This window comes from Excalfactoria chinensis, chromosome 4, assembly GCF_039878825.1.
Source record: "Excalfactoria chinensis isolate bCotChi1 chromosome 4, bCotChi1.hap2, whole genome shotgun sequence".
Taxonomy (NCBI): Eukaryota; Metazoa; Chordata; class Aves; order Galliformes; family Phasianidae; genus Excalfactoria; species Excalfactoria chinensis.
Window position 1 is genome coordinate 65547048 of NC_092828.1, and position 26834 is coordinate 65573881.

Here is a 26834-nt window from a genome sequence, read left to right on the forward strand (position 1 = left end):
TTTACTTCCATATTCTCAAGAGCATAAAACACATTTTCTAATGGATTGGATTAATCTAAAAACAAATTAAAAATAATAGCAGGGAGAATAAAGATACCTATTAGGTAGATCCTAATAAGAAGCTAAAGTAAAGCTTCTCAGTTTCAGATCCTTCATAGCACTCAATTACTAAACAACAGCAGACTGAACAGAAAAATATTTCAAACTAAGAATTCTGTCTTTCCTGAAAGAACATTCTTTTTATAGTAATTTGGCTAAGACTCAACATCCCTTCTGTGTTCACCCTATCAACAAAAACACTACTCCACACTAACAGGGCAACAACAAGAAAGCTTTTCATTACTGGCCACACATGGGGATTCAGTTAAACCATTCTTCAATTGAGTTGAACCTGCCAGGGTTAAAAAGCAGAGGTGCAGAGAAGGGATTATCAGGCACCTAGCAAGGGTCCTCTGTAAGGACCCTTTTCAGTAAGACAAATAAATATTAGATGAATAGAAATTGCATCAGATCAGTCAGAAGTGTCATGTACTTGCCAGCTCACATCACTAATGTAACTTTCAGTGTACCAATACAAGGGCATGAGCACAGTTTACCTGGTTTGCCAACTGATAACCCTGTCTGTCCTGAAGCTTACTTCTGTCTTGCTGCTTCCTCAGCTTATTTCCCTACGTCTGCATTTCAATCACTTCCCAAAAACTTCAAAATGGATAAGACAGACAAACGCTCACATAATCAACTGAACTATAACCTTGCAGAGAACAACCTTGGGACCATGCATCCTTTCCTGAACTTGTGGTCTGGCACAGGGCATTAGCAGTGGGCTGCTGCTGAGGAGCTGCTTCTAAATAAGGGAGTATTAAAGAGAGCTTTAGGGCTAAGGAAAAAGTAGTTAGCATTTCTTACACGTGCCTTCCATTTCTCTTTCTGTGCTGAATTAAATTCATAAAACAGGTTTCTCAAGTAGAAATGGAAGAAGAGAGATGACTATTTGTTCAGATGATGCACCCACGACTAAAAACATGTGTGTCTGTGAACCCTAGCAAGTGATGCTGTTCTGCCCCTAAACTACAGCAGATGCCACCGACAGGACAACTTGCACACAGAAAAGCTGGTATTACTTCAAAACTTTCAAACTGATTCTTTAAACCCAATAAGTAAAAATACATTTCATTTAATCAAACAATTACTTAAACAAGCCTGAGATTAATACTTTAAAGTACTTGTGCTTTAAGTAAAGCCATTTTTAATTACACATAAGCATTCTGCTATTCTGCTAACACAAGCAAAATCTGTAGTTACAAGGAAACTGCAACTGTATAAAAAGATGCCTCTCCTGTAAGTGTGATATGCAAGGAAAGACAAGAAAGTTATGCATGACATCTTGCATTTATAAAAGCTCACGTGTAAACAGATCTCAACATATTTTATTGAAAACTTTAGTGTTCATCAAAAACGGTCTGTAAAATGAAGTTCTTTTCTGAAATAATAATAATAAAGAAATTAAAGAAATTTCATGAAAATATTCTTACCACAATCATTTCAGATGGCTCTAAAACAATGCATTCACAGCCACGCCTGAAGCTTCCTGCAGAACGCTTGCCAAAACTGAGGAACAAAAATATGTCCATCAGATCCATAAGCATATTTATATTCTATCCAGATCTTATAAAGCACAAAAATATATACATACCTATTCACAACATAACAGTTTCATGCATACGGCCTCCTACACATAGCTGCTACCCAGGGACAACAGGAGCGGTGTATTTTTGATTCACGTAGTTTACTGAGAGTAACTGCTAAATAATTCCATTAGCACTAAAACAAATGTCAATCAAGCACAGGGTACTTAAGATGCATGGCTGATTCTGAACCACATTAGAGTTTGATCTAGTATCTTCTTCTGGCATTACAGTATTAAGTTACTTAAACCATCTGCATTTCCATAAAGAAAGCTAACTAGCATGTAAATGAAAGAATAAAAAGACTGATCAACTTCAATTAGCTTTTTTGTTTGGGTTTCGTTTTTAACTCAAAATAAATTAATGAAGTAAGTACTCTGAATGCAAGAGTATTCCCAAACTGAACTGATAAGGGCAAAAGCTTGTTCTGCCTTCCATTACATATTCCCACGTTAGTGCAACAATTAAGCATGATAATATTTTTGCTTCCTATAGGATAAAATAAAACAGCAATTCTGGTTTCCATTTCTGAAGTGCTTGCCTGTATTAAATAAGTGTGTTTCTGCCGGCTCAGGTGCAAAGAAGCAGGGAAAGGCAGCAGCAGAGACGCAGTACATAATTCAGTGAAATACAATACAAGCCCTCCTATGATTAGATATGCAGCCAAGGTGGAAGAAAAAAAAAGAGCTGAAGTTTGTTTCTGAGGTGTGTGCTACCCCCTACCCCTCCTCATCCAGTTAGCTCCTATTTAGACTTGACAGGTCAATGCCAGACCTTTTCTGCTACAGACAGGACAATGGGAGATGTGGTAATTCTGGACTCACCTTGCAGCTGGTTCTAACAAGCCTGTTGTAACACATATCTCCCACAAGCTGATGTAATCTCCTAGCCTTTTTCTTACTGGAGTATTGGGCTCAAGAAAGCATGGAAAGCCTTCCCTTATTCCTACGCACCGAAGCTACCTGCACGGCACTGAGCTTCCCAATGTTCCTCAGGATTTTCAAAAGACAACTTTGTTTCCTCAAATTCTCTCATATCCAGCATAGAAAAGAATATGGATACGTGCATGTATACACACATTTTTTTTCATGCAAAAATAAATGAGAATGCAAAAATAAAAGTCACAGGAAAAGGGGTTGAGGAACTTCAGAAGGCCACTGTTAAGGAAGCTTAAGAAAAACAAACCAGACTAAAAAAGATTGTAAGATCTAAATTTTAAGCAATTATGGAATACATAGGCCCAGTGACACACACAGAGTTGGTGAAAAGTAACTTTTCGAAAAGCATTTCATAATAAGCAAACTTCAGAAGCTCATATGCCAATCTGAACAGCACGTCTAGCCAGTTTATATCTGCTCTCCTGTCCTGCCTGGCGATTAGTGGAAATGAACAATTTAACTTGCTACCCCGAAGGCTAATCTCTTAACAACAGCACGTTATAGCTCCAAAAGAAGGCAGTCACATATTGAAAAGAAATGCCAGCTGTGCTTATTCATCAAAAAAATAATCGTGTTTAATGGTACATGGGACTTCTACAATAGAAAAAATTTTCCAGAATACTAAGCCTCTTGAAAAGAAACATGCAATAAAGAAGTCTCCCAACAAAATGCATATTTTCCTAGAGGCAAACACATGCTTCCTTCTACAGTCCCACAACAAACCACAGGGCGCTTTACTCTGCATTGCCTTCCTGAATTTTTATAGAAATTCAACTCTTAAAGGTACAAGAAAATGAAACCGCATCGTGATTCCTTAGACCACTGAAGAAGTGACAAACTTATTTTCTTGGCTATTAATCTGATGTGAGGAACGGTGCTTCCTTAAAGCCTCACTGAAGAGGGAGGAATGAGAAAAGAGAAAGGAGATGGTAAATGAAATTGCTGATTGAAAAACACAACAGTGAAAAAAATGGACCTTAAATGTATTTATTTAATATTTTAACTAAAGCAATAAAAGTGGTTTGCTTTTGTTTGTTTGTTTATTTTTTTCCCTGCAGATCCTCATCCCCCCTTTGCTTGCAACCATTGGTTTCAGAGGAAACACCAATTTCAACTGAAAATGCACATACACTTTCTGCCTGAAAGTTTTCTCGTCTTATTACTGCCTGTAAGCATCAATTTCTAGCTTCTCCATTTTGCTAATCACTGTCACCATACAAAAGTTCTGGGCAGGTGTAGCAGAAAGAAAAAGCAGTGTTTTGGGACACGCTGTTCTAGAACTCCAAAAAATTTGTTTGGATTTTAACTTTCAGCACAACGTAACAGGAAGCCAACAAACTAATAAAAGAGGCATAAACTGAATTACTACAAATAAAGTTCTGTGTTTCCACTCTCAGTAGCACACCAAGTCTTGCACCAAAAAACCATACCGTGGTTGTTTTACTCCTATGACAGCACATTTATCAGAGCAGGCATAATCCTTGAACAAAGACAAATCACTTCAGATTACAAACAAACTGTAATCTTTATCAAATATTGCTTTTATGACAGCAAGTAAATCAAAGCCAAAAAATGCAATGACACTTCAAATGTCACAGCTCTCTCCTCAAAGGTGCCATTGCAACTGAAGCTCCTGACCTCCAATCTGCTACTGAAAACACATTATCAGCAAGGAGCACAGGTAATCAGTGAGAACAAGGAGCCCACTGCTTCTACACATGCTCAGCTATGACCAGCTGTGATGGTGGCGCAACATTCAGGACAGTGTTAGCATGCTACCTGTACCAGAACTACATCTGATTAACTACACAGTCACACAAATTTATGTTGGCATACAACTGAGAAACAACTGGAACCTTAGGGCACTGCCAATCCCACTGATTTAATTCAGAAGGCTGACATCAAAATCAAAAAGTTTTCTTTTTTTAAATCAAAATTAATTTATCAGAGCTTGATACAAGAGCAAAAGGTAAAGACCAGAAAAGGATGCTCTTCTCTGTTCTAAATCCTCTGCTAAAGTAACTAGCCATAAGGTAGAGGAAAAGCACCAAACAAACTTGATTCAATTGAACAAAAATAAGTTGTTTAAAATATTAATAAGAACTAGAAAGAACCAAATAACCAACGCATAATACAGCCTATTCACCGAGCTAATCAAAAAGTGCAAGCTGTACAGCCTTCTACAAAACACCAAAGGAATGTTATCATAGAATGATTTGAGTTGGAAGTGACCTGTAAGATCATCTAGATCCAACCCCCTGCTACAGTCAGGGACTTCTCCCTCTAGACCAGGTTGTTCACAGCTCCATCCAGCCTGGCCTTGAATGCTTCCAGGAAGGGAGGCATTAACAGCCTCACTGTTCCAGTGTCTCACCACCCTCGCAGGAAAGAATTTCTTCCCAATATCTAGTCTAAATCAACCCTCTTCCAGTTTAAAACCATTTCTGGCAGGATCATCCAGTCACTACTTGCCCTTATAAAAAGTGCCTCCCCCAACATTCCCGTAGCCACTTATCAGGTACTGGAAGGCCACTACAAGGTCCCCCTAGAGCCTTCCCTTCTCCTGGCGGAAGAGCCCCAACTCTCCCTCCTGTCTTTGTACGGGATCACAATCAAGGTCTCTGGGTTTTTAAGAAACTCATTAGGTTTTCCTCCTAGCACAGAACTCCACCTGCAGAGTCAAATGTTGAGTCCTTCAGGGGAAGGACTGACCTTACCTTCAGAACAGCAGAGCTGTTTTAGTAACTTTTGCTCAAAACTTTTTTTCCCAGACTTTGATGCTAGACCTGATTTAGATAAAATGAGTTTGACTACCCAGATTTAACACAAAATATGCAGTCTACAGGAGAAATGGCTAGGTAATGTAAAATGTAGAAAGCCCTTACTAGCTGATTTCCAAGGACTAGGGATTTGACAAATTTATTCCTTTCCTTACTGTGGTGTGAAACAAGGTTATGGATATTTGATTTCACCAGGGATCTTAAGATTAAAAATGTGATTTATGTTTAAAATGCAGTAGAGAATTTTGCATCATATGCACATTACATTTGCTTCTGTCACTCCTTAGGCATTTCATTCTAAAGTGCCTCATTGAATAAAGATAAAATCTTCTTTTCCTACCTGACCCTTATTATTTTCAGCTCCTAAAAATAACCTTGTTTGTAACTAAGTCCACAATGCATCTGAGAGAATCCCAGAGTTGCAACTACTTTCCCTCTATCAGTGATGTGCATGAGAATTACAACCAGGCTAAGGCAGTTTAAAGCTATCTTTGTGCAGGTAGCTGACACTAGGGGATGCAGAGGTTAACAGTAATGTAGACAGCCAAGAGTCTGTTGGGTTAGAATGTTGCTGCTCCACCTAATTTCCCCAAAGAACCTTGTTTTGCAGAAGTTCTTCCAATGCTTCTTTCTTGCTACTAGATAAGTTCTGACTTGAGGCCTCTTGAGTGTTAAACCTCACAGATGCTCTCCTCAGTACCTGTCCTGGAGGCAATTTGGCTTCTGAAGTCCTTTTATATCACAGTTCCTTTTATTTCCCATAAAGCTACTGGATGCATGATGTGAATATAAATCTACATTAAAAAAAAAAAAAAAAAAGCCCTTAAAGATATACCAAACTATTTTATTTGCAGGAATACACCTTATAGTAAGTCTTAGTAAGTCTTGGCATAACAATTTTGAAATCAGATTATATATATATATATTATATACATGTATATATTATTCCCAAGATACATCCCCTGACTACATTTCCGAAAACAATTGGTGAAGAACAATTAGTGAATGGTGACCAAGAGAACTCTTAATTTTCTGCTTGACTATTCAAAAGCATCACCTCCAAATAAATTCCTTCTTACAAACATTTTGTTAGCTAAATATTAAAAAGCAAGTGTTCTAATCCATAGAAGTCATTTACAATTTTATTCCCATTGTCATGAATTCTGTAATTGAGCTCACACTGTGGATGATAGTTCTCCATAACTACGCTTTAATACATACACATCTCAGCTATTTATATTTCACTCACATACAGACATACAAGGGACTGATGTATTGCAGTTTACAATGTTCTGGTTAACAGAAGAAACATTTTAAGTGAAAGCTAACAGTTTCTACATTTCCCAAGTTGTTTGTTGTTGTTTTAATGAAAATTGAAAATGTCAGGTCTTTATGATAACCAAATTACAATTAATGCAAATATGCCAGTGACTAAAAGCAAAATGAGAATAACTTAAGGTTAAAAAAAAATAATATTAAGAATAAGAACTACCTTCAATCAAGTGAAACATCCAATGCTAAGCATACCCCATTCATTTTTATAAGCACCTACAAATACAGACAGCCAAAAAGTCACAGGTGGGGATGGAAGGTGACTTATTCTGCCTATCTTTTGTTTTGCTACCATGACAGTGGGGGACAAAGCAGCATTCTTCAGGCTTGACCACTCCACTCCCCCAGGCCCCCAGACACCCCTGCACAAGCATTTTGGAGATGGGGGCAGCCACTCCACGGGGCATGTTTCCAGGCAGCTGGTCAGCATTGCCCCTTCACACCAGGCCTCAGAGTTTCTGATTTCACTTCAGCCCAGCTCCAATACAGATTTCTTAGCACAGGCAAGTTATAAGTTATAAGCCCTTTTCCCTTCCTTTTGAACATCAAAGCTTGCTCACAAAAAAATCCAGTTTCACTAGTGAGAACTAGTTTTGAAAAAGAACATACAAAACTGTAGTCTCCCCCCTTTTTATTGAAGCTTAATTTTCTGTTGCATTTACCACCTTGCATTAGCTTAAAGTAATTAATTCAAGTATGAACTACAAGTGGTAGAGAGTTGACATTTAAGTCTTACAGAGAAAGCTCCACAAAGCATGGGCAGTTCTACACATCTGTAAATGCAATATTCAGAGCCAAGCTGCTGCTTTAGAATGAACTCCAATTAATCTGCATTTCCTCTAATCCAGAAAGCATATTCCATTTAGTCATGTTCCAACACAATGAAAAATACAAGCAGCACTTCCTTGTTTCTAGAGTTCACCAAAGTTCCTGTGGTAGGTTAATGCAAGCAATTATGTGCCATATATATTTTCTGGCTTTTTTTCTTTACCAAGATGTACAAGACATCAGAACTAGAAGCGCAGGCAGTAATTTCTGACAAAACTTTAGCAATCAGATACTCAAACACCTCATTTCTTCTCAAGTTCTCAAACACAACACACAAATATTCCTATGGTGTCAGATCACTGCTTTGCAATATTAACAATGCAGGATATCTCAGTGTGGAGATTAAAATAAATGCCTTCCCTCCCCCACCTTCTCTGAAACTAATCCTTCTCTCTTCCAGGCTGCACCTGAATAAATCCGTACACATAAGGCAAAATGCGTAGTGCAGTTTGGTTTTCCAAGCTTTTAACATCAGCATCATAAAAACACATCTCTAGGTACATGAAGTCAGTACCTCCCAACTATTTTTGAGAAAACCACACTGCTCACTTGACATCTAGATTGAGGAGACTCACAGAAAACCATCCTAATGTAATACACAAGGATCGTGCTAAGTATCTTTAGAATGTGAATTCTAAAGATAAAGATATAAAACAATGGGGACTCTATTTTCTGTATGTCTTCTAGGGAGGAGGCAATAAGTGACACAGTCAATTTCTCCCACTTCTTCCTTTCCTCTCCCTTCCCCCAAAACATCAGTTCTTGTTTTGGTATGTCCAGATTTTTATTCTTATTTTTTTTTAAAAAGTCCTCTTTTAATGGCCAATTCTAATCTTGCTACGTTTTATCTTTGTTTCACACATCATCATGCTGGATGACATGAAATTTAGATCACTCCTCCACCCAAGTCTCCCTTGACAGGGATGAAGGGCAAAAAGAAGTTACTACTAGGAAGGGCACGTACACACACCAGCCATCCCTAGGGAAACGCTTAAGTGTTCTGAAGAAAACTAAATTTGGCGTGGCCAGCTTCTGACCCCTTGGATAAAAGGCAGAGCCCTTCATGCATGCAGAGCAGCTCTAATGTGAGCAGCGATGGGGAGGATGCATGGGGGGAAGGTAGCAGCAGGCTCCCTGGGTTAAAGCTGCATGCTAAAAACCATGAAAGCATGGATTTGTCTACTGAAAGTCAGAGGCTTGTTATCACAGAATTTGAACTGTACAATATAGGCTGACACCTCTGATTCTCATTACAATTAATGCCTTAGAAAAGGCAAGTACACAAGTGAAGCCCCAAGTTGCTCTGCTTTGTGTTAAACATTACTTTAAATTAAAATGTGATAGTCATCTGCATATCAAAATAAAAAGAGGTTTTTTTTTTTTTTTAACCTCTTCAATTCTCACATGATATTTATGACTGTTTTCAGCAAAAGCAAATGGCTTATTCAAAGATTTGCTTTCCAGGTGAAAGGAAAATTGAGATGTTGGCAACTGAAATGAATTGAAAAGGCATTTGCAGACCTGTCACTCCTTTGAAATTCTGAGACATGAGCTCACTAAACACCATGGATAAGGACGATTAGACTTACCCAGTGTCATATGATAGCTTAGGTGTTTACACTATCAGATACAACAGCTCCAGTATCAGGGACAGAACTTGCTTGCAGCACCACATCTAAGTACATGTCATTTGGTGGGTGGGGGGGAGCTCAGAAGGAAAAAGCCTAAAACCACGTCACTGCAGTCCCCTGCTCACCTTGCAACCCAAATCACCATCTGTAGGCTAATAAGAATGATGGCATCCAGGTTAGTAACCCTATCACAGCAGGGGGATGTCAAGCAGGGATGAATCCAACAGGTCCTACAGAGAATGACCAAGAACAGCCACGCTGCATGAAGGATATTAATATCACGAGGGCATACGCTTAGGGCATATTAATACTTTAACTAATTCCCACTGAAACTGCATTGATGTGGACAAGCTGAAAGCTGTACCAGGTTTCTTCGGTATTTTGAATGCATTTGGTCAGCATCCTAACAGATGACAGACCATAGTATTTTACCTTCGCAATTATAAGCTCTTCCTTATTTCTTATGCACGTACAACTCAGATCAAGGTAGGATTAACCTCGTAACATACAGCTAACTACTGCATTCACTTCAAAAGAAGTTCCTGAAAACCCACCCAGAATAATTTGAAGTTAGCTAGATTCTGGAGGTTTCCTTCCAGAGAAAGGTCACTCAGCTAGTCCTCAAAACGTGTGCCTTGGCTTTGTTTTTCTTTTTGAAAAGATTAATATTTGTAAAGTGCCTAATTTTTAAATTCCACCTCGCTGTTAGACTGAACATGGCTGTGATTTTGACTACGACATGTTTAAAAAATTACATGAAGTTTCAGATTTGTTGCTTTTCACTTCAACTTCTTAATGTTATCTTAAAACTAAAGTTAAGTTGAAAAATGGTCAAAAAGCCAATCTGAAATTCCCTGAAGTGTTGCAAAGAATCTTATATCAGTTCACAAACATACTGCAGATAGTGGCAGATGCTCAGGGCCTTTATAGGAGCAGGTAATCCCAAATATATCTCAGACTGGAATAACACTTAAGAATTCTTTATGACCATTTCAGGTACACTAAGAACATAAATGAGCTTATAAGATTTCTTCATTATATTCACTACCTGTATTTAGACCGTACATACACAAATATATAAATAAAAATGGAAAGAAGTAGTAATGAAAACAAAGGTAGCTTGTTGCAGCTTTGAAGTATAACTTTGCAGCATCTGTAGTATAGAAAGCTAGAAGGCAGGTACACCAGAAGAACAGGTAACAAGAAAGATGTGTCTTAGGAATAAATCAATAGAAGGCCTCAATAATTTATGCTGGGAAATACTTGAAGAGCTTTTTTTTAAAAAAAACCTGGTTATTTTGCAATTAAAAAAAAAAAAAAAACCACAACAACAACATTATAATGAATGGTTTGAACAAAGTCAGCTTTGCTTATGCTTTGTCTTAATGACGTCTGCATTGCCACAAACATTACTGTGAAATCATGAGATTTCTATAATAGTCTCAAGGAAGGAGAAGTCATAAGAAAACATTACTTCAGAGGCAAGACCTTGTCTGAATAGTCTAATTAACATTCATGAAATTCATTACAACAGAGAAGTATTTTTCCAGCCTTTAGATGTTTCATCCTTTTCTTACACTGAAAAATAGCCAGTAAGCTTCTTAAGTTCCCTTACAGATTTTCATAATGAAGTTAGCAGAAAACGTCATCTTTTTGAACTTCTTGAAAAAAATACAAAATTAGTAACTTGACGTCATCTGAGTCTTCAGCAGTAAAATAAAACCACACACAGTGGCACATTTCAACCCTCACTGATGCGAGTGGTTCATTCAGTACAAACAATTCATTGACATGGAAGGTTAAACACATAGTCTCACTAAATCAGTTTCCATAAACCTTAGTAAAATGCATTCAACATAACTTTGTAATAGGTGCCCCATAACTGTAAATGAATAAACAAAATAAAGTAATGGCTAGAGTAGTGTTTTAGTTACTTAGTTTGCCATATGCAAATTAATTATCCCTCATTTAGCATGCTGTGCTATGTCAAGTGAAACTGGATTTATTTTTATTTTTTTCTCAAATATTTAAAACTTTTAGCCTTACCTGATGGAAAACTCTCAGGCATTTTAAAGTTCACTATGCTACTGAGTATCATTTCTTTAACACTATTAGTTGAAGAATTATGGTAGCAGAACCACGCTAATCATCTAAACACTCCTATTTATTCCTTCCAACTCTCTAAACTCTCAGAATGTCCTGAGTTGGAAAGTACCTTCAAGACCATCCAGTTTCTATCTCCCTGCTGTGTGTAGGGTTGTCAACCACTAGACCAGGCTGCCCAGAGCCACATCCAGCCTGGCCTTCAATGCCTCAAGGGATAGGGCATCCACAACCTCTCTGGGCAAGCTGTTCCAGTGCATCATCACTCTCTGGGTGAAGAACTTCCTCCTAATATCTAATCCAAATCTCCTGCATCTTAATTTAAAACCATTCTCCCTTTTCCTATCACAATCAACATTTGTAAATAGTTGTACCACCTCCTGTTTCATAGAATCATAGAATTGCTCAGGTTAGGAAAGAACTTAAAGACTAAAGTCCATCTGCAACCTAACCACACTACCCTAACTTTCACAAACCTATACTAAATCATGTCCATGAGCACCACATCCAAATAGTTTTTAAACACATCCAGGGATGGTGACTCAACCACACCTCCATGGGGAGCCTATTCCAGTGCTTAACAACCCTTTCTGTAAAGAAATATTTCCTGATATCCACCCTAAACCTACCCTGGTGCAACTTGAGGCCATTTCCACTTGTCCTCTCACCTGTCAGAAGAGACCAACCCCGCTCTCACTGCAAGTACATTTCAGATATTGGAAGAGAGCAATAAGTTCTCCTTCCCAGCCTCCTTTTCCCCAGACTAAACAGCCCCAGTTTCTTCAGTCACTCCTCACAGAGCATATTCACCAAAAGTGTTTTAAAGCAAAGTATCCAAATTCTGATGAGCGTGGTATTTATATTATTATATACTTTACTTCTACATTCCGTAATACAAATTACTAAGCATAATTTTATTGAAATTAGTTAATTAAATTTCATTTAATGTCTCAGCTCCACCCAGGGGTAAAGCTGGAGCTGGCTCTAATGTGACATGCAGTAGTGCTAGCATTGCTCACAGAGACCACCCCTTCAGCCCCTCTCTATGAAAACATTGCCGCATAAACCCAATACAGCCACCATTAATGAATGGCATGTCTCCTACACAAGCACATGAAGTTGTTCTGATCACTCCAACAATGCACCTGAAGACCAGCACCATGTTCCAAAACCCATCTCAAGGCCATCATCAGATCTTTTGTAAAGACAAAAGCATCCATCTCTACGATATAAAGCCAGAAAACAGTAGAAACCCAGCATTTATCATCTTATGAGGAATTCTCCATATTGTTCCTTTCCTAGTAGTCAGGCTCCCCTGAAAGTTATTCAGGTCATTTGTCTGCTTCCTCTTCTGTTACCTTCTCATCTCCTTATTAGAAACTTGGAAGAAAGCCTGGCAGCACTAACCCCACTACACTAGGCTTCTATTTTTATTTTCAAAGGATGCCAGCCTAATAGATTAAGTCCCTTAGCATTTCATCAGTTGTGCAAGAACAAAATTCCAGTAGCACTGAAATAATTGTTTTGACAGGAACAAGGCCAGACACCACCCAATCTCATCAGTTAGGAACCGTATCCTCTCCTATTTCCCAACACCTCAGATTCTGGTCATCTTCCAAGTGTGCTGCCAATTTCAAACCTCAATGAAGTCTAAATTATTCAGCAGAACAGGAGATGGGTGCAATAAAGCAAAATGTATGTAATGGCAAATTCATTTAGCTGTAAAAAACATTTTCTTTTAAGCTATTCACTATAATTTCTGTGAACAAGGATGGTTTATGACGAAATTGGTGGTAGAAGTAGCACCTGCATCATGAACTTTGCTGCAACAATATATGGCAAGGTCTGGTTACATTTATGGCTCAGCCAATTTAGATAAGGACAATAGTTGAGTGTAAATTTGGTGAAAGTGAGGATGCCAGAATCAGATCACTGACAACACAGTCTTTTTCTATGGCAAAAGATGATACAAAGCAGCTTGGGTTACTTTCAGTATCTAGAATCCATTGTGAATAATTCACAGTAGACATACACAATCATAAAGAGACAAACATCTCCACTTCTTCCAAATTTTCTTCAAATTCTTAAGTCACTCTTCATTGGTTAAAATCTAAGATCACTCCCCTTCATGCCCCAGCTTCAAATGGCGGACTGAAATGCTGAACTATGTCACTCAAGCCAAACAGCCAGCAGGCATACAGCACCAGCCATCAGCCCACACCAGCAACATAGTCAACACCTCCCCACTGGTTCTCCTGGTACATCACGAGAGCAGCTTCAAAACAGCATTAGGTGCAGGCAGAAATAGTAAAGCAACAGGAGATGGCTAAAACTAGTAGCAGCAATTAGCAGCCAAAGAAGAATTTTTAATATTAAAGAACAAGCTACAACAAAATCACATTTTCAAGTAATTTCTTAAATAGATTTGAAAGCATGACCTGGGATGCTATCTTTATAACACTCTAACATCTCTCTTCATGTTACTGTCATGATGGTGAAAAGTCTTAACCATTAGCAAAACTCAGGAATAGAAGAAAGCCCAATAAGCTCAGCAAAGCACTCAATCTGCTCCCTATGTAGCTCAAATTACTGAAACGGCAGCTCTGAGCACCCCTCAAAATCCTTCTTTTTTTCTTTTTTTTTTTTGCCTCCTTTAAAAATTGTTTCCTGCTCAGAGCAAAAAATCTCCTCTGAGACAAATTCAAACATGCAATGGTTTAAACATTTGTTTATACTGATGACTACCTTTCAGACACCAGTTGGATTCTAAGATCACAGAAGTTTCGGCCAGAAACAGCCATTATTAATAAAAACTCTGTTGCAAATATGTTAACACTAATATATTAGTATTAATTTACTACAGATACATCAATCTTAATGATTTGGGCCGGAATATTTAAACAATTGAAATGAGCTCTTTCCTATTAATTTCATCCATTTGTAAAATGGCCAAAGATAAAACAAAAAACTGTGAAACCACTTCATAATACTTGGAAGAACATCAAGAAAGTAAAATTTACATTATATTCTCTATATCAGAAAGTAGAGATGCAAACCAAAAAGACCCACAACACTGGAATGGATAAAAACATTTCCAGGTTCATGCCTTTTTAGTAGTCAATTAAGTTTTGCAAATGCTATTTGTTAATTAAGCTACTAAGCAATCATGAGGCCCATATTAGAGCTCTTTATAAATAGAAAAACAAGTTTCACTACTGCCAGCCTGAGACAGAAGAAGAAAGCAAACATCTGACAAAAAAACATTCATAACACACAGCAAGACACAATTCTGCACTAACTGATTTTATTATTGCTTTAAACAAATTCAAGACAAGTCCATAATTTCTTCATTGGCTCTCCAGCACGTTTTAAACCCACTAGTCTTTTCTATAGCAAAACAAGTCAAAAATGGAATAGAATATCTAATTCCATTTTTACTTGATTTGCTATAGAAGACTAGAGGGCTAAATCATCACTATTTAAACAGATGTAATTTTGGAGAGAGAAAAAACAGACATTCTCTCAACTTCAAAAGTTCATCTTTTAATTAGAGGCAAAGGCTCAAATGGTTGCTCTCTTATGTAGGTCTGCTAAACTTGCCCAAAGGAGCCTTACATTAAATGGTGAGAGGACAATGGAGTAGCTTTGGAAGTAAGGAAAGACAAGAGATTGCAGGAACTAAATAGTGCAGGTAACTAAAAAAAGACACCATGACAACCAGGTATTTACATGGCAAGTCAGCATTGCTGTGTGTCTGAGCAGTACAGCAAGCACTGCTCAGTCCACCTTCGAAGATCTTCAGAAGCAGAAAAAAAAGTATAAGCATCATAGACTATCCATCTGAGAAGAACCTCTCAAGCAATTCCATATCTTGTTGCTGATAAAGGTCAGCTGCATCCTCCAGCTGGGGAGGCCATAAACAAGCATGAAGCTAGAGCTGCAGGAGATCTGGAGATGTTTATATAGTGCAGCTCCAAGTCAAATAAGATGAAGAATGATGGTAAAATTCCCATTAGAAACCATGTCCTGGAACAAAGACTACACAAAAAAATCTGAGCAGCTGAGCAAATGCAATGAGAGCACAGACCTGACCCAGCGATGCTGGAGGCAATTCCAAAGATATTTTGAAGGACTGTCACATTACTGCCAACAGTGACCATGTGAAGATGCAGGAGAGCCCAGACAACCTTCAGGGAATCGTAACTTCTGCTCATTTATTTTCTAGATTTAATACATAAACCTCACTTTATCTACCACGTGAACCGCTTCAGGGCACAGAAGCTCAAGGGAAGCACTAGATTGGTGGTCGTTGTGGGAGGAAGAAGTTGCAAAGTGTTTAATTTGACTGTAATAGTTTGCTTGAAATGTTTAAAATAAGGAAAAAAAAAAAAAAAAAGTACGAAAAAATGTAATAATAAAATATGGAAGTCAAGTCTTCCTTGCATTAAGCTGCCAGCATAAAATTCATTGCTTCAACTTAAAAACATTGAATAGGAGAGCAAGATTAAGCTTAACCTTATTTAACCACAAATACGGCAGCTTAATTCAGGCCTAAATTCTTTAAAATCTCTGAATTGCAAGTTTCCCCAAAATAATAAGTCGCCTGAACAGAATTCAGCCCTTTAGAACAATATTGGCTAAGCAATGGCATGACTTTTTTTGTTTTAAGTTAAAGACTTGTCAAGAAGTTAGGTGCAAATATGTTTTAGTCACACAGTAAATTACATAGCTTCAGCAAAATCAGCAGCTGCGCCACTCGTGAGAAAGTATTTCAATTAGTGGCTATTTGACCATATAAACTGCATTATATGACTGCTTATTTTTGGAGTGCTGTATTATTATATACTTGTGGTTTGAATAGGAAAACAGAAGTGTGGTAATTCTAGGATTCCTGATTACTTGAATTTTTATTTATCTTTATGAAATTCTTCTTCTCAGCTACATATAATCAGTCTGCAAGCTGTAGTCATTTCTTCCTCTCCTCAAATAATCTTAAGCGCTATTTGTCTAGACTTGGGAACAATATTTTGGAAGAAAAAAATAAGGATCCTTAACATAAAATGCACAAAAAAATATATGAAACAGCACTTTTGGTGTTATCCACCAGCTTCAGGATTCTAATGCAGCCTAATACTAATGCAGATAAATTAGCTAATAAAGATCCTGGGTGTAAATAATACACTAAACATATGTAGTCAAACAGACTAAATTATTTCCAACCAAACAAAGCATGGAACATTCACTCAATATTCCTCAAAAGGAACCTAAATAAAGGGATTCACGTATCTGTGGTGCATTGGAACAAATTTAAAAGATGAGAGGATACTTCTGAAGAAGGAAAACATGAGGTGTTATGGATGTTGAGAGGTCTAGGGACAGAAGGGGATGGACGACAGGGCAATCTGAGCTCTGGGAAAAGTTAGGGAAAGAGGGCTTTCTGAGTCACTCAGATGTAGTAGAGAAGAACATTCCTGCTCCTCCCACACACTCTTCTCAGCTCCATCCTCCTCTCTTACAGCTGCACATGTTGCAAAATTATTTCCTAGCAACTTTCTAGACTAACAAAGATGAAATGGATGGAACTCAAAAAAACACTAATCTAAATGTGAATTTACAGCAAGCTTGATGAAATTGCATTGTTTTGGACAAACAACAAGATCAAAATTAGATGATCTTCACCTAGTAATATTTAGGTCTCTTCGTATTAAAGTCAGTTATTCATGAGAACTTGTTTGATTTACTAAAATGTAACAAATTCCTTCATTTTGATGGTACTATTTCTGTGGAAGGTTTTTTGTTTTGTTTTCTTTGAAGCAGCGGAAAGACATCAAGACTCCCAAATTACACAGTGAACCAAAAGGCTCTTGAAACAGTCATTTCTCTTTATGTGCAAAAGGCCAACTTAAGCTGTTAGCCAGTAACTTTCTTTTGCCTAATTTGATTTTACTCTTTAACATTTCCAAATACCTCCCCCTACCAGTCCTTTCTCATTAGCAGCCTTTTGAGAAGGTTTCATCCTCTTTTTACTGAGCATCATAAAATTTGACATTAGGCCCCTCAGATGTACCCAGATCCCTCTAGTTCATCCTATACACCAGCACTGCTTTGATAACTACTTCCATACTCAGGGGATGTAAGTTTTCTGTATCATTATTAATAAATCTCCTGTACCCAATTTTATTCACAAAAGCAAGAAAATACCCACACTACTGAAAATCAATTATTACCCACCAGTATTCCAAATCTGGAATTTAACTTGATTTAAGCCCTCCCTCATTTTCCCCAAATTTCTTGTTCACCAATGAGTCTTATTCATTTACAAGGTAGAAATCCTGACAAACTCTGTCCTAAACTTAAGTGAAGTCCTTATCTATCCTTTTATTAACTGAGCAAAATCTCTTAATAGAATGAATATTTTTGATCTCTAGTTATACCTTATCTCACATCATTATGTTGAAGATCCTAAATTTTACTTTTATGGACTTGTTATGCTATCTTTGTTAATTAACAAATCATCTCTCTCAGATCTGCTTCCGAAGATATCAGCTTTGGCAGCTACTTGACTCCATCCACAGTTCTGAAGCCTTGTGACACCACATTCCACATACCATTTCTGCATTAGTCTAGGTGAGCAATCCTTGAATGCTTTTCTACGCAGGCAAGATCTATACTTCTCTGTTCATTCTACCAGGAAGATTCACAAGCTCATTGCTTATATTCTTAAACCTCACCTTTTATAGAGCGTCAAAAAAATACGTGAAGCACAAGCATTGCTGTATTTCAAAAGAATAGAGGATTCTTGCCACAGATAACATGAAACCATTCTACATTAATTCAGATATCATATATTCCTTCTTCTGGCATCTAAAGGTAGCAATTTCTGCCAGCTTTTTTTCTGGCATTGCCTCTTCAGGGATGACATATGGGACAATTTTCTTCCATCTGCCAGCAGCAGGGATCCTATAATTTGTTGTTGTGCTACTTTTTACAATAAGCAATTTTGCACCTTTATCGCATACTGTAGTTTGGTGGCACATCAAATATGCCTTTTCATCAGCAGTGCCTGTCTTCTTAAATATGCAAGAGATTTAATTATGCCAAAAATGTACACCATCAGAAATGGAAGTCCCAAGACCAGCATCCCCCTCTCACAGAAAGGCAGATCTGGATATTTAATTGTTCATATAGCTTTCAATTGACTTCCCACCGTTTAAAGCTGCATGGTAGTTTCTGGTTCTTTTATTCTCACCATACCATACAGAGAAGGTCATTCCTTCATTGTGCCTTTCACAGATTTTGTAACATGTTATTTACTTCAAAGGAGCCATTTTTAGTAGTTCGAATGAATATGCATATAACCAGCATTTTAAAGTGAATCTGTTCTGCTTCCACTAAAATCCTTGCAGTATTTGCATTTTTTCCATAGCTCAAAATAATTTTTTTTGTTTGTTTTTTTTCTTTTACTTCAGTGTTACTAATATTGACAGTCTCGCACTCAACCTTATATTTTTCCCATCTAAAACATCATTTTTATTGCAAATCCCCTTACATGAAGGATAACCTTAAACAGAGGTAACAAAACTGGCAGTAACATGATATAAGCATACGCCAAAACATCCACTGAAGACTGGTGCAAAGTCTCAGGAAAGCATCATAAAAGCCCTACTACCTCCTATGATTTAACATTTGATTACTCATGGGAACAGTCTACTCAGTACTTCATTCTATTTGTTGAATTGAAGAAGGGCATTTTTAAATTGTCAGTCTTTTCATGACACTTTTGGTGTTCATACCTTGCACACAATGATGGGCTTTGAAGTCTAGCTGCAGGCATCAAATAAATGCCCCACTTACTAAAGGAAGGAAAAGCATGTTTGTGTGTACTTATGCACTTTTGTTAAGAATCCAACTTAATTAAGAACTAAAAGACAACTAACTCATCAGCTGTGCTTAAATGTAGCGTATCTATAGTTTACATACCTGCTCCTTGGAAGAAACATAGATTCCTTAATGAAGACTGAGCCAGACAGCAGAATATACCAGCAGGTACCAATATCATCGGGGCTGCAATAAAGAAGACAAAGAGTAAGACACTTTATTAAAGAAACCAAATCTCTAGTAGAAAAGAACATCACCAAGAGTCAAAAATGCTTAAAATTCCAGAAGAGAGCCACAATTCAGTCAATTACAAACTAATTCCTGTTTCCATCTGAAATCACGTACATTTTAATAACGTCCTAAACCACTTATTTCATTAAAAAATAATAATAATTTTAAAAAAAAAAAAAAAAGCATAATTATCCATTTGGGAACATCACAAAATCCAATGAAATATATATCTGAAAGTTATCAAAAGGAAGCCAAGTAATAGTAAATACATGACATTATGTTACGTTGAATCCATTACTTTCCTCTAGCTGAAGAGAACCATAGCATCTTCCTCTCCATAAATAAGGCCTTCTTTCTTGGTTATGGAAATTTTCTTTTCCCTTACTTCAAGGCAGAAATTTACCCCTTTGCATCATTCTGACTTTCCACACAGTAAGAGAGCACTGAACAAACTTGCAGACATAAAACTTCATGAGATCTGTAGTCAACATTACCTGCTGCTAAACTCACTCCCTTTTGTGCTTATGCACAGTACGAGAATAAATTCCTACTAAAAGGGTCAAAGCTTATTTTCCCTCTTCTTAGCTATTACAGGGGACCAAATTAAGATGTCATCATCCAGTTTCAGTTCGTTCTACTGTAGATTCAGATCTTGCTCCTTGGGTAAGTTCAAGTAAAGTTCAGAGGAAAACAATGTAGTTTCCTAAAGTTACTTGAAACAGCTGCAGTAGAAATCTTGTGCCATTTCATCATTCTATGTTGAAAATATCTTTACCTCACTTGAGTCTTTACCACTCCTACTGCTTCTTCCAGCGTAGTGCATAACAGCATACTTGAATTCAAATAGCAACTGTGCTGGCATTCATAGCCTTAAACCATGTCTCTAGTGCCACTCCACGAGATGCAGATTACTTAATTAATCCATAGTACCTTCTTTTTTCTTTTTTAATTATATGTCTCAAGTCTTTAGCAACAATTAGTTCTAACTTTAAGCAAGAACAGCCCACATCCTTTAACAGTGATGACAGCATAGTATTAAAATCCAACCTCAAATCTAAGAAGGTTATGTGCAGTTAGCAGCTTGTTCTTCACTTAAGGAAACAAGATTTTCAAAAGCACCTGCATGACAGGTACTCTTAAATAAGAGTACAATTTCCTCAGCACTGTTTCAGAGGGAAAGATGAAGTTACAAAGGCTGCTCTGATTACATTGACCCACAACGTCAGAGGCTGGTGTTGGTGGTATGGCAACAGAGGTTGGACCTTCTCACCAATATTTCATTTCATGTTGTTGCTGTCTAACAGATGGAAGCAGAGGGGCAGTCTGACAGAATGGCATTTGACGTGGAAGTGTGCATGAAGCAAAGATGTGTCACCAAATTCCTTCATGTGGAAAAAATTGTGCCCACTGACATTCATCAATGCTCAGAGACCAAACAGTGTCTCTTGTTCAGAGCTGGGAAAAATTCAGAGCTAACAGTGATGACTGCACTGAAAAAATAGTGCTTTGTCATTAAGAATTTTCTCTATCAAATAGCGTTATTGTGCTCTATCTGCTGTATTTTCCAAGCAAATAAATAGGCGGTATTTCTTCCAGAGCAAGCTATGTAGAGAGAAAGAGGGAACAGGCCTAAAAGATCTGAAATCAAAACAGCAGACGATACAATTTAGGAAATTGCTCTGTTCTTATTTTACACTGTGTAATACAACCTCAAGAAAAAGGACAAGCATCAGAAATGTGAAAAATTAACAGCAGAAGTTGAGGACGTTATCTATGTCCAAAAAAATTCAGGAACTGACCAAGATGTTGAAAGCTGTGCTTTTCTTTCTATCGTCTGATGACTAAACTGAACACGCGTATATGACAAGATTTCTGTGGACATTTTCTACAGTTTTTGTGCAACACTAAAATGAAGTGAAATAGCTGTCAGTATTAACTGGAGTTAAACTCACCTCCTCTTTCTTGCTCTACTTTTCACCAATGCTTGCTTTAGATACAGCTGAATTCTACTGATATCTTGTAACCAAGATTCAGTTAAATGCTACTGCAGTTATAGACTGGCAAATGATATTATGATATTCAAGTGTGCAGGCAATCATGGCTTAGAGAGTTTAGCACCTAAGACAGCTAACATCAGCAATATAACCCATGCACCCTCACCACTCTTGATAACCTCCAACTTTGTGTTAAGGGTATGCTCAGAAGTTAATCTAAATACAAGAATTTGAGCACATTAAGCAAATGCTGAAGGTAGATTTCATTTATTTATTTATTTTAACATGAAGTAGTTATTGTTGATGTTGAAAATTCAAGCTCACTAAGAGAAAACTATCTCATACAGCTCTATGATACAAGAAATGGCTGCAAGCATAATCAAACTTGAAAGATTTTGGCAACTGAAGCTACACCAGTGCTCCTCTACACACCTTGTGCACACCACTCATGAACCTCCCTAGGAATACAACTACATATTCCACACTGGGTTTGTCCATAAGTACCTAAATAGCATTCAGTTGTATTCATTCATTTGATGCACTAGATTTGTCAAACATTCAAAGCCTGTTCCACAGGCCAGTCAAAAATAAGCAGGTAAAACATCTCAGGTGACAGCTTCTGTGAGCCACTCCTAAACAGAGTTAAATGTGAGATTTGATGATGAACTGCAACGTAAATTCTGCTAATTATCTAATTCTGCAAAGTGCGCAAGTATCATAGCAAGCCATAAAAGATAATTGCCTCCAATGTAGCAGTTCCTTGTTCCATATCAATTCACAGCCAACCAGTTTATTTATTTATTAAAAAAAGAAAAAGAAAGAAAAAATGGCATGAAAGCTCTCTGTAAGGCAGTGCTCTGTTCCTGAATTCACATGTCCTGCCATCAAACACATCAATCAAAAAAAAAAAATCAATATTGCACATCGATGACCAGATTAATGCTGAGAAAACCACCACTCTGAAGAGACAGTCATTCTCAAAAGCATAAATATGCACCTTACTTAAATCACACCTTCAAATACACATAAGTTCTAAGTTGGCAGATATATAGCCAGCACTACTGCTCAAGTCTAAGTCAGCTATGGTGTTGCCATTTTTTAATAGATATTCTAAATACTAACAATCTACAATAATTAGCATGGTTGAAAGCCACTAAAAAATAGTCATTTTCAGCAATGGCTGTTAGACTGATTTGTTAGGCTGATTTCCCAAGATGCAGGCATGCAACTGTGAGGATTTCAATGACAATTTTCCTACTCATACTGCAGTGTTTATATTATTGCTGAAATTGTTGCTGGTGGGATTTTTCATCTCCTTTTCCTAAAAACTGGCAGTATAGCTAAGTATAAATGTATAGTCTGACAAAACAACAACAATAAAAAAACCTCTGATGGGAACTCTTTATACACAGCTGAAAGGAACAAGATTGTTAAAGTTTAATTTTTATTACCTGACTGGCTTTGTTTTCCTTTGCTTCATCTGTACTTTAGTGACTATTTTTACAGTAAAGTTGGAGGACCTCGAAGTTCTCCTAAGGCACTTCTGTCACACTGTGTAAAACACAATATTGTATTGAACTCCTTCATTATCCACATAAATACATGTTTCTTCAGTACTGATGTGTCACAACTGTGGAAGGCCATTACTTATATGGTATACTCACTTAAGATATCTTCCCCAAAGACAGTGCTCATTCTTTTAAGCATTCAATGCCAGCCAACAAAACTTCCTAAATATCTCCAAGACAGACGTCAAGATCAAAGAACACTGATGAATTTTCAGTCTCTTTATCCTTATATAGTCACTGATGTCTCAATTTAGTCTTAAATTAGGCTTGAACCAAACAACATTGGAAAGCCTCAAACATGGAAAATGCATGCTTTCCTCTAGAACACAAGTTTCCTTCCAAAGAAAAGTGCAAACTAATGAAATACTGACCTACTCCTTCTATATGAAAATATCTTTAACTTCAGTTAAATATATTTAAATCTAGTTGGCAGCCAGTCATGAGTGGTGTCCCTTAGGGCACAGTACTGGGGCCACTTCTATTCAACATCTTTACAAACAATATTGAAGAGGGGATTGAGTGTATGCTCAGTAAATTTGCAGACCACACCAACTTGGGAGGGAGTGATTATCTGCCTGAGGGGAGAAAAGCACTACAGAGGAACTTGGATAGACTGGATCAATGGGCCAATGTAAACTGTATGCATTTCAACAGGGCCAAGTGTTGGGTCCTGTGTTTTTTTCACAACCCCAGGCAATCCTACAGGCTTGGGGAGGAGTGGCTGAAAAGCTGCCTGATGCAAAGGGACCTTGGTGTACTGATGGGCAGTTGGCTAAATACAAGCCAGCAGTGTGCCCAGGTGGCCTAGAAGACCAATGGCATCCTGGCTTGTATTGGAAATGGTGTAGTTAGCAGGACTAGGGAAGTAATCCTGCCCCTGTAATTGGCACTGGTGAGCCCTCACCTTGAGTACTGTGTTCAGTTTTGGCTACCTCATTTCATAAAGGACATGGAGGTGCTGGAGCAGGTCCAAAGAAGGACAATAAGGCTTGTGAAGGGCTTGGGGAATATGCCCTATGAGGAGTGACTGAAGGAACTGGGGCTGTTTAGTCTGGGGAAAAGAAGGTTGAGAAGGAGAACTTATTGCTCTCTTCCAATACCTGAAATGTGCTTACAGTGAGAGCAGGGTTGGTCTCTTCTCACTGGTGAGAAGATGAGGGGAAATGACCTCAAGTTGCACCAGAATAAGTTTAGGTTGGATATCAGGAAACACTTCTTTACAGAAAGGGTTGTTAAGCACTGGAATAGGCTTCCCATGGAGGTGTGCTTGAGTCACCATCCCTGAATGTGTTTAAAAACTACTTGGATGTGGTGCTGAGGGACATGATTTAGCGTAGAGTTGTTAAAGTTAGGGTAGTATGGTTAGGTCGTAGTTGGATTCAATGATCCTGAAGATCTTTTCCAACCTGAGCAGTTCTATGATTCTAGGATGTTAAATTCTATGACATACCAATACAGTTTTTTGAATACTCAAATTCTAATAGTAACCTGAAAATGGTGCAAAACAAAGCCAGTAACAAAACAGTTTCCAGTATGAAGAGTTCATTCCTATTCTCTACTTAAGTTAGTTGTAGAAAATTTAAATCAAGCTACTTTAAAATCAACTCTAATATCACAGCCCTTAGAGGCTGAGGATTCAGCTTTAGAGACTAAAGAGTAGAGGATTTCCTGAGGAATCTATATTTAATTTCCCAGAATGAAAAGGAGCGTTATTTACAGGAATTCAGAAGCTAGAAAAGGAAATCCAAAGAATAGTTTGTAATATCTTTCCATTACGTTTCCCTCCTCAGCTTCCTTGACATATTGCTTTTCACGCAACTACAGTTTGAAGTCAAACAGCACTTTCCAACTATCAAAGTGACAGATACTGTAAATTCATACTTGTTACTCAAAATGTTCTGTTTGAACAGTTCAAGTACACAATTATTGAGGTCTTTGAAGGCCTCAGAATGCTGTCACACCACTGGTGAGGTAGGAAAGTATTTTAAGACTTTGTTTTCACATTTTTTCTAGCGTACGACTGTTGTTTGAGACATCAGAGGTACTCCAAGATTAAGAGGTGCTTATAAGGCACCCAAGTGTTAATCTCTAAAAAATGTGAAGTCTCTCTGAGTTTCTAGCACTTGTTACAAGTTCTTCATGCTGTCATCTACTTATTCTACTTGAAACTGCAGCTTATTTCCCAGACTCCCAACTAACTACTCCTCAACAATGAAGGTTTTTTCCTAATAATATGTATTTCTATTAAAAACAATCTGTACCACTTGTACACCAGGTTTGAAACTACAAACCTGAATCAACATAAACAGGATATATATATATATTAAAAAAAAAAAAAAAAAGGTTTGCACAAAAAATACATGTTCCACATATGGTGATTCTAAAGGACATTATTCTAAGCAGAGGAGTTCTTCCAGTGTTAACTTTCAGATTTTCTGATCGCAATATACTCATGTAAAATGTATTCAACTCAACCTGCTGAAAGACTCAATAAATACCAATAGCCACACTCTATAGTAAATCCTTCACTATCCTAACAAAACCTGATGTGTGACTTTTTAAAAATTTCTTTAGTAATAGCTAACTTTTAGGGCCATAGCAATCCATTTAGTTCTCCTCAAGTTGCAGTGTAGCACACCATAAGCTCTGTAACAGACAGTATTCAGTTTATGCCTGCTTGCATACATGGTTTCACTAGGACCATGAATGTCATACAAATGTATAGGTCTTTAGTGATGACTACTGTCAAACATACTTCAATTTCATCAAAACAGACAACTTCAGTGATAATGTTCAGCATCTGGACTTGAAAGCACTTGGCAAACAGAAGTGTCTGCTGCTTTGACTATATCACATTCCTCAGCTAACCCATTTAAAACAGCAAGAAAAGTTATGCAGGTTTCAGTGGAAGCAAGCATGGAAACTGATTCCATACATTTACCACTTTTATTCTTTTTACAGCACGTCCTTATCCTGAGCACCAGAACATGTGTTCTCCCTTCAACACTGGATATTCAATCCAGGATCCAGCAACACCAGAAAGGACCACTAAATCAAACAGCAGTATCCGAAAATATTTTCTAATTCAAAAGTATGCTTCTGTCTTTTTCTTCACAAGAAGAACAAACAAAAACAAAAATAAAAAACCACATAAACACAATAAAATTGATAAGATCATTGACTTGATGTGGAAGATCTACTTTGAATTATTCTCTTTATGGATCATTAAAATTTAAAACCAATAGAGGATTCAGGACTTGTATTTAAACAGTATTTGGCGGTACTCCTACAGATATGATTTATGCAGTTATTCTGGTAAAAGAAATGATATCTCAAACCAAGATGTAACTAGCAGATCATATTTTTATGATTTCATACTCAGTATGAAAGCTGAATGTGTTTCAGAATGTAAACACAGTAATTCAGAAGAGATACTCTTCATATTCCCAAGTACCCACTTCAAGAACAAAGGAAATTTGACTTGTCAGAACTGGGACCTTCTTCAGGCATTTAAGTGCTACATAAGAAGAAATTAGAAAGAACATTGTTCTGCAGGCTTATGCTCCATAGGATATTGTTTCAGCAGATTACTCTGTCTCTTTCTCTTTGCTCATTTGGACTATAGGCTGTATGCTAGAAGCTACATGTACTGAAGCATTTGTTTAATTTAATAACTGCTGCTGCCATTAGACATTGGCCACGGAGTGGTTTGGGACATCAAACGTCTTCAAGTTTAACAGTCTACCTGAGAGAACATCTCCTTGCTCACACGGCCTTCCCCACTAGCACTTTTTCATTGCAATACACAAGATGATCAGAAAATCATTTACTCATTGTCAGCCCTGTCTATAATCTTCCTTAATAAG

The 26834-nt window shown here is 37.4% G+C and overlaps 1 protein-coding gene across 5 annotated transcripts in view; it reads right to left on the reverse strand.

Annotated features, from left to right (window-relative positions):
• Window positions 1–26834, reverse strand: part of RAPGEF2 (Rap guanine nucleotide exchange factor 2) — a 167778-nt gene that overhangs the window by 78452 nt on the left and 62492 nt on the right. For all 5 annotated transcript variants that reach the window (XM_072334202.1, XM_072334198.1, XM_072334200.1 and 2 more), the window contains exons 4-5: window positions 19278–19361; window positions 1533–1608 (exon numbers count right to left, since the gene is read on the reverse strand). In XM_072334202.1, coding sequence (XP_072190303.1) covers window positions 1533–1608; window positions 19278–19361 — 160 coding nt within the window. The remainder of the gene's footprint in view (window positions 1–1532; window positions 1609–19277; window positions 19362–26834) is intronic.